The following is a 9,439-nucleotide window of genomic DNA, read 5'->3' as shown; positions in this document are numbered from 1 at the left end:
ACATGCTCTCAATGCCCACTTCCCGTGGTCACCCCAGAGACATGTTCTTAATGCCCACTTCCTGTAGTCACCCCAAAGACATGCTCTCAATGCCCACTTCCTGTGGTCACCCCAAAGACACTTTCTCAATGCCCACTTCCTGTGGTCACCCTCAGTACACATTCTCAATGCCCACTTCCTCCAAGCAAGCCCCGCCTTCCCCGTTTCTTCCATCTTCCAGTACTCTGCTCAGACTTTGAATCCATTACTGTCTGACAGCACTCGGTAGGCCAGAGCTCTTGTGAGGTCATCTCAGTTGTCCCTCTGGAGAGGTGCCTCTGGCACCTAGTAGATAGAGAGTAAAATGCCCCTGGACAGATGCCCTGCAGTACATAAGACAGACCCCACAACAGAGAATAATCTGCCAGGGAGATACCAGTAAGGCAGAGGAAGCCAGGATAGTGCAGCGGAGGCCTGGGGTCTGGAGTGAGGTGCAGGAGGTGCTGCTGAAGAGGGTGGAGCCAGAGCAGTACAGTATTGATTTCCCGGCCCCATCTTTGATACTGCCTACTGCATTCCTAACCGTGCAAACACTGCTATGAAATCTATGAGTGACAAGCATTTGCAATGTACAAGAGCATTATCCCCCCACAGCACCTCACCACCATGCTAATTCTCCCATTTCTGGGCTTTGGTATCCTGTTTGCTAACTGCACATTTGTGGTTTGTACCAGGGAATTTGACTTCTCGGTCAATGAATACTTGTTAGGAGTGTGTGTTATTTGCTTGAAACATATTCACTTAAACATCTTACTATCTACTAAATATATCCGTGTGTGTGTGTGTGTGTGTGTGTGTGTGTGTGTGTGTGTCCGTGTTCCTAAGAAAGCCCAAAGAAGGCATAGGATCTCCTGGAACTACAGTTACAGGGGTTCTGAGCTAATGGATGTGGGTTCTGAGAACTAAACTCCCTTTGACAGTGCAGCAAGAGCTCGTAGCCATTGAGCCATCTCTCTGGCCCCACTGTCTTCACAGTTCTGAAGAGTTGCATGGTGAATGCTCCCTGCCTTGTTCTGCACTGGATACATGGCTGACAGGTACTGTCCCATGGTATTCCATGTGTTGATAAGGAAATGCTCGACTTGCTTTGCAGGAGTCTGGATCAGGGCTGTGCAGAGCAGAGCTTTCCCCCGACGGCTTCTCCCTTCTTCCTGCTGCTCAGTTTGTTCCTGGGGACCTGTGCCATGCTGGTGAAGGAGACCGGCGTGACCGTGTTTGGAGTGTGCTTGGTTTACGACCTCTTCTCCCCGTCCCACAAGCAGGATAAGTTGTAAGTCATTTCCAACCTTCGTTGTCATCTTGGCTCCTTTTCTTGTTGTGATGAACCTGACTAACGTAGGGGAAAGGGGACGGGGATTTCTGACTCATGGCTTCTAAGACAGTCGCATCTGGAGTGGAAAGAAACTGTATGAACTGCCAGTCTGCCCTCCTGGTTTGTTTTGGTTGTGTCCTGGTGAGGGAATCCTGCTTCACAAAGAAAGTCATATTATGATCTGGTAAGTGTTAGTAGCTTGTCTTGAATCCCCAAGTTCTGATGGCTGTTACCCATGAGCGAGCTCCCTGAACATGAAGCTTGTTTGCTTGCTCGAGTTGTGTGACCTAAAGAGGTTTAGGAGGTTGGTTGGAGCCAGTGTCTTCCTGTTCTCACTCACAGGCCATGTAATTTTCTAGTTAAAGGGAAGTCTTGTTGAGTACCCACTTTCCTCCTCAACTGTAAAGGTCCATTTGTTTTGTGTGAGGATAGTGATGCTAAGCGTGACTGGGGGTATCAGAAGTTCAAGCCTGTAGAAGTTTCTTCTCTAATCAAACCCTTAGTTTCTTACCGTTTTACATGTAGTCATGAAGCAGACAGATGACAAATGTCGGTGAAGTTGTGGAGACAAGAGAGCACTTACGCACTGCTGGTGGGAATGCAGACTAACCTAGCCACTGTGGAAAACAGAATGGGGGTTACACAAAAAGGCAAAGCAAAGCAACAAACAAACATAAACAAAGATAGAGCTATCATATAACCCTGCTATAGCATTTCTGGATATTTACCAGAGAGACTCCAAGTCAACATACCACAGAGACACGCATATGGATCTTTACTACAGCACTAAGGTTACAACAGCTGGGTATGGAATCAGCCTAGATGTCTGTCAACAGAGAGGAGTCTGTAAAGTTAATGTAGAATTTATATACGATGGAATTCAGCCATAGGGAAGAAAGAAATCACATCATTTGTAGGAAAATGGGTGTATCTGGAGGTCATCATACATGGTGAATTAAGTCAGAAAGACAATTATCATGTATTTTCCTCTCATTTGTGGGTTCTATAGTTGTATGTATATATATTTATATTTATATAGTATGCATGCATATAAGACTCACTTGGGACTGTCTCGGGAGTGAAGAGGAATAAATTGAGAGGGACGTGGGGGTCAGAGGGTATGGGGGAGTATGGTAAAAAGCATCGTATACTTACATGTAAATATCCTCACAAAACCTAGCAACATGCACAGTGAATATGTGCCGGTAAAAGTAAAACTGACAAAGAAAAACTGATAGTGCAATTATGCTTTTGAAAGTAGACAGCTGCAAATAGCAGACACGGGAGACTGGGAGATTTGAAAACACACCCTTTTAGGCATCTCAGCTAGGGAAGCAAGGGGTGGCTGCTTCTTTTGTTACAAGCCTTGCCATTTTGTCTGACTTGATTTTTCCTCAATTCTGTGAACTACCAGGAGCAATGGGGTGATCTGTCAGCACAGCCCACAGCAGCCAGGGAACTCCCAGCCCTCCTCTCACCATGCCCACCCCCACCGTGAGAGCAGAAAACAGCGCTTCCCACACAGAGATGGTTGGGGAGGCTGCCATTCACCGGTGCCACCAGAGCCCAAGAGCCGCGGGTTCCCTGTGTCCCCAGGAGCAGTGTGGTCCCTCATGAGGTGCGTACACATTCCTTTCTTGTGTCGTGCATTGCCCGGTGGGTGCTGCAGCCCACACTGTCTGCAGATCTGAAGGTCTGAGAGAGCTCTTTGGGACAGCCTGTGTCCCCCAAGGTCTTGGCTGTGGGTTGGGTACTTCCATGGTGGTTTGGGAAGTTAGTCCGGAGTGACTGAACATCTTGAGGATGGAAGTTTGCATTCAACTGTTTTTGGCAGTTGAATCCAAGTTCTTAATGCAGTCTTCGACTAATAGTTATTTAAATATTTGTAAGATTAAAAAAAAATAAGGGGGTCGTAAGAGTGCATTGGTGTGAACAATCAACCATAAGGAAAGATTTCACTAGAACCAGCAGTGACGTAATGGGTAGAAAAGATGTTAAACAGAAGAATATGTTAGGCTTTTGTTTGCATTTTTATTTTAAATTTCGTGTGTGGGGTGCAAGCCCATATGTGCGCAGATGAACTGTACAGAGGGGAGATGAAAGATACCAGAGCAGGAAGCCTAAGATGAAAGCCCACACGGGTGGCGTGCTCACATCCTCTGTCTATTAACTGGCTCTCTGAAGAGGGCACCTGATTTATGTCTGCTCATTTCCATGTAAATGTCCCCACCACCGCTGATGCCAGGCTATGGTGTGACATCACTAGCTGCGGAGTAATCGGTGCCTGCCGCTCTTCATTTTCCACCAGACAGATGACATCAATACTTAGTATCTCAAGAGCCGGCAGTCTAACTAGGAAATGCCCGGAGTTGATACCTAACATTTCTTTGGATACAGTTTGTTTACACTTCTCTAACTTTATCTTTAATGAGGGCTGACTTAAAAACTAGCTTGCAAGATTCCTAAGCAAATCAGTAAACTCATTCCAATCCACAGTTAGCTCCTGAACACCAATAAAGCAGGTTCACTGTGAAGCTGAAACAAACTTGCTCTCTGCCGTCTGTTCACTGGGTAGAGGAAGACTTGCACATCTGACTGTGACTTCATGTCTATTGCAGCGTCTGTGAGTGTCAATGACTGAAAAACACTGGGATTCTTAAAGGGTCACAAACCTTGCCCACGTTCAAAGTTAGCCTGTGTTGGAGGCCGGGCTGGAACTGGGCTGGGTCACTTAGAACTGTTCTCTGGCACCTGTCAGGCTTTGAGTGCGGGATCCTGGTGATCATTTAGGGCCACAGTAGAGGTCCCCGCCTGGACCAGCTTGTGTGACCCTGGCTCCTTCATTACTACCCTGGGATTGCAAAGGTTCTTGTAGTCATCCCTGTGTCTGCAAAGAACTGGACGAGAGTTAGGTTGCATGCTTACCTGGTCAGCATGCTTGTGCAAAAGGATTGGTTTCACTCCTGGGTAAGGAAGCCTGTAACATGTCATGTATCTGAGTGTAAATTCATTGTTAAAATTGCTTCTGAAAACTGCTTATACTTTTGTCAGATGTGGTTGTGTATGTAAAGTTGGGAGAGGCGATGGCATCCCGCCTTTTCAGATCTCAGGCTCTGCAGACAGGGACATTAAACCACAGCTCCTTTGCATACTCTCTGTTACCCCAAAAGTAGCATGCCAGATTGGCTATCAGGACCGAGAGCATACGTACTGAACATCAAGAACATGGAAACTGATGTCCGGCAGCCCGTGTTCTTCTGCTACGTGGCAGACCCCGGCATGTTTACTCTTGATTCTTGTCCCCACTGGGTTTGACTGCCAACTTGATACGGCCTAGCGTCAACCTCAGATGGAAGGTTCAGTTGAGGAATTGCCCCAGTTATTTTGGCCTGTAGACATGTGTGCAGGGAATTGTCTTAATTATTAATTGATGTAGACAGACCTAGCCCAGTGTGAGTGGGACCATTCTCTACCTCCTGGTCCTGAGCTGGAAAACAAAGGTGGCACAGGCTCTGAGTTCCCACATCGTCTGCTTGGACTTCTGGCTCTGACTTGAAGCCAAATAAACCATTTCTTCTCCCAAGCTTCTTTTGGTCCAAATGTTTGATCACAGCAACAAAATGAGCCCAGCGTAGTTCTGCACCGTGATGCTGTGTGTGGGTCTCTGAACACCAGGGTGCAGTGTGAGCGGTAAACCTGTCATATGCAGCAGGAAGGGAGATTGTGTGTGGGGTTTTCCATTTTGGTTTAACTTCTAGGATATATATCTCAAGCTTTGGTATGAGGCTGACAAAAGTTGAATCAAGAATTGTCATATAAAGTGTTGTTTCCAGAAGTTTCCTAAGTCAGGGGAAAATGCAAACTCAAGAGGAAAGCCTACTGCAAGGCGTTGGTTTAGTGGCTTGTCTTTGTACGTAATTGTCTTATGGCTAAAAAGCATAGCGGGAGATGGAGAGCCAAGGGCCCACCACCTGGAGTCAGACCACAGTTGGCTGATAGAGCCATTTACTGAAGCACTGTATGTGAAATGCTTTGTATGCCAACGAGCCTTCAGTGTCTCCAAGTCATCAAATACACACATGCTCACTCACACTTCCCTTTCCTGTTAGGAAGCTCAGAGAGTGCTAAAAGAAATGGCAGTCTTTGTTCTTCATGTATAATATACTCAGTCGATCCCACAGACAGACCCCAGTGGCCACAGCAGGCACTGAACACAATAGTTTCTCGCCTGCATCATCTGCACATGTCCCTTTTTCTTGACCTCTGACAGAGTAATTCTTTCATCATGATGCACCCTGCTTCTCTCATGCCCGCGAGGCACTATTTTTAGTGTTGAGGTTAGGGAGTTAGTAATGACAGTGGCCAAATCAACGAGCATAACTGAAATTACTTATATAAAAATATATATTCTATTGAATTTGTATGTGTGTGTAGGGTGTGCGCACTGCTGAGTCTAGAGATTAGAGGACTGTTAGTGTACAAGAATTAGTTCCACAATAGCCCAGAATGGAGAATAGCAAAGGTTTATTTATCTAGAAATAAACTCACACAAAGAGTAGCGATCTACAGTCCTCTGCAAGCTCTGGGAACTGGAACCGAATCCAGTAGCCAAGGGGCCTGCACGTGCTTTTCGTCTGCATTTATAGTTCATGAGACCACGCCCAAAGTGGGTTTATATCTTAAAGGCTATTGGCTGAAGGAGTTCCCATAGCAAAGGGCAACCTGTGGGAGTCTGTTCTCTCCTTCCACCATGAGGGTCTTGTGGGTTGAAATCAAGCTGTTAGGTGTGGTAACAAGGGTCGCGATACATCACTGGTCCTGAATTCATTTACTATCAAACAGCTTTAAACCTGTTTATATCTGATGCCCTTTCTGGATCTTGGTCCTTGAGGTCCCGAGTGTCTTCACAGCTTGTTGATTTCTCCTTAGTGAAATCCTTACCTGGACTTTTCTGGGCCCTGTGCTCTGGTGCTTGGGCCTCAGGCAAGCTGATAAATTCCAGTTTGGAGAGGGGAAGCAGGCTATTATTGCAGGCATTTGTCCTCTTATGGAGAAGGGCATGATCTGTTGGAGGTTGCGTGGATTATGGTGTAGGAAATGCTGAAAGACTTATGTCTTTATTTACACTTTTGTTATTTGAGTTAGTTTCTCCTTCTATAGCAAAGGATAGCATGAGACTCATGACAGAGACTAGGCTGTTCTTGAACTTGAGATTCCTCCTGAAATGGTTTCAGAGAAGCAGGTTTCTCTGACCTACCTCTCCCCTCCAGATCCGGCGTGACAGACAAATGAGGCTTCTCCTTTCTTCTGAAAAGCAATGCTTGTGAAATGCTCAACAGATCAAGAGGTTCCTCCTGCCTTGCTGAGAATGATCTGTTGTAAAAAAAATCACTGGGGTTGAAAGTTGAGTTCTTTATGACAAGAGCCTGTTCTCAGTCGCCAGTTTAAGTAGAGGACTCTTGCTTGGCTTCATATGCATGGCGGTCTGTAATTTTCTTGAGTGGACTAAGACACTTCTACCTCAGCCTCTGAATGCTGCGATTAGAGGCTTGCACCACCATGCCGATCCAGCAAGAAATTTACTATAAAATAATTTAAAAAATAAATAAATCTCTCACTTAAAAATACCCTGATGGTCTCATGGTTGCAAGACTCCTTTACCATGAACTGTTGTTTGCGGTCAGCATAAATTTAAAGTCTTTAGTGACTTCAAAGTAATTTATCTCAAATATACAATTTACCAGAAAAATCATTTTCTTATATAGATGGAGAAGAAGAACCAAGGTGAGCTATTTCCTCCCCGTGAACGGAGAGTGGATAGGAATGGCAACCAGGCCCCATGCATGATGCACCCATTCCCCCAGAGCTGGTTGGCTCCGGTTCCACCTCGGGCTGAGCTCAGTGCAGCCCAGGTTAGCTTCAGCAGACCCTTGGCTGGCTTTATGAGATTCGGCACAGAAAGCTCCCACACATCACACACTCAGGAGGCAACACTCCTTTAATTTATGGGAGCAGTTGGTGCCTTTGGAGGGTCTGGCAGCCCCAGCTTCATTCTGTTGTGCCCCGATTGGCTCCTGCTTTTCTGTGTCCCCGGTGAGTCGCAGTCATAGGCTGATCACTTCCTTCCCTTCTCAGCATAGAGCCATCAAGCTGGGCGTCTGATTCCAAGTGGAGGAGACACAGGGACATATGTTGGAGGAGAGCCACCCGGGTGCAGGCATTTCTGGTTGGCACTCAGACCTGTCGCCATCACAACGGGCTCTTGGAAGAGGTCTCAGGTTGTCTGCTTTCCTATCAACCCAACAGACACCATCTGGTGCATCCAGCGTCTGGCTTCTGTGGTTCAGAGCCTGGCAGCTGTGACTTCAAGGCCACCAACCAGCTCTCTCTCTTGCTGCTGAGCTTGGAAAGAAATCTTGGGGTGTTGCCGCTATTTGCTCTTTTAGTCAATCCCTTTGTCATCTAGCTGCCCCCCCCCCTTTTGCAGTATAGCCCTTGGCATGATTGTAATAAGAAGTAGTATTAGTTCACTGTAACAGTATGAATACTCGGAATGTATAATGTGCCAGGTCATAAGTTATTGTGGTTTCAGACATTTTTGGGGGGATTTTTAGTGCATTGCTTCCACAGTTGCCTGGCGTGTGTTTTGATCAGGTAACGTGTATTGCATAATACCATCAATGTGACCGATTCTTAAAGTCACACGCAGCTGAAAAGTAACCAAAATTCACGAAGTGTGTTGAAGGTTGGTTTGTCTAGGGAAAGTAAAACAGAATTGTGGAAATGCAAATGATTTAAGAATTCTCTTATATTGGGGAGCAATTGATGAGATCACGATTTTGTCATGATCAATATCGTGTGTGCCTAACATCCACATGGCAGGCGTTAAATGCAGCTTGGAGTTGTAATCCTTACCACAGCCTGTGAAGTAAGCGGTGGCCTTTCAAAGCAATGTGCTAGGCTCTGAGTGTCTGGTCTGCCAGGTGTGTGCATAGCTGGCAGATATCTTCAAATCTGTTTACTCCCGGTACTTGGCCCCTGGAGTAACGTCAGGAGCAGATGAGTTCATGTGAGCTTAGAGGGACTTTTCGTTGTGATTCTCACAAGTGTTAAGATCGCAGGCGTTGTTTTATGTCAAGACTGGTGTGAAGGGAATGCTTGGAGCCCTTTTTTCTGTTCACGACCGGCATTTTCTTTGCTGTTTTTATAAAGGGAAGTTGTTTAGTCTTGGTTTGACTTATTTATAGTGTTTGGCAACTTTCTTTTTATGAGCTTACAATATGCTAGGATGAAATAGAATACGAAAGACAAACATTCTCAAAGTAGTGGTGGGAAGTTGGCCATGTTTGACAGGGAGTAGATGGTGTGTGATTGTATTTCATTAACTGATGTGAGCTGCCTCCATAGGGTTTCAAACATTCCTGTTATTCTTAGCTTCTGAGACTGTTGACTTAAAATAAAATGTAGCCAAAGCTAGCCTTGAACTCCTGATCCTCTTGCCTCAGCTTCCTGAGTGATGGGGTCACAGGCTTCATTAAAAATGTTGATACATTTAGAGTTATGACTTAATAAAATGCTACTTTAACAAATAAATCAGGATGGAAACCCAGTAGCAAAGATTTGATATGCGAGGGTTTTTAAATAGATGACCTAATAACCTTAGGAAAATGTGCTTCATGGTATGGACTTATAAATTTTTCATGTTATTCATATTGCTCAAACTACAGTCTGTCTTGTCTCTATAAGGTGGGGGTGCATATTGATTCTGAAATCACCCCAAGCTACTGATTCCACGAGAGGCCCAGCATTGCAGATTTGCCTTTAATGATCTAGCCTGCTAAAGTGTTTAAAGGAATGTAAGCATTGATGTTTAGGGGATAAAGGCAATTAATATAACATAATTGAAAAAAAAATAAAACTATCATCCAGAGGTGGAAGAGAGGACTGGTTGTGTGTTTTGTGTTAGAGTTCAGCATGTCCTGGATATGTCATGGTAAGTAACCGGTGTTCTGGTTCTTAAGTGGTGTGTTAGAGTTGGGCATGTCCTGGATATATCATAGTAAGTAACCGGTGTTCTGGTTCTTAAGT

At 45.3% G+C, this 9,439-nt stretch overlaps 1 protein-coding gene across 1 annotated transcript in view; it reads left to right on the top strand.

Annotated features, from left to right (window-relative positions):
• Tmtc1 (transmembrane and tetratricopeptide repeat containing 1) overlaps window positions 1-9,439 on the top strand; it is a 205,632-nt gene that overhangs the window by 28,346 nt on the left and 167,847 nt on the right. Inside the window, exons 6-7 of the mRNA XM_005364621.2 lie at window positions 1,133-1,309; window positions 2,766-2,969. Of these exons, the coding sequence (XP_005364678.2) occupies window positions 1,133-1,309; window positions 2,766-2,969 (381 nt within the window). The remainder of the gene's footprint in view (window positions 1-1,132; window positions 1,310-2,765; window positions 2,970-9,439) is intronic.

The sequence above is a fragment of the Microtus ochrogaster genome (genome assembly GCF_000317375.1).
Source record: "Microtus ochrogaster isolate Prairie Vole_2 chromosome 14 unlocalized genomic scaffold, MicOch1.0 chr14_random_2, whole genome shotgun sequence".
Classification (NCBI taxonomy): Eukaryota; Metazoa; Chordata; class Mammalia; order Rodentia; family Cricetidae; genus Microtus; species Microtus ochrogaster.
Note: the sequence above shows the minus strand (reverse complement) of the source record. Positions and strands in the feature narration are given on the sequence as shown.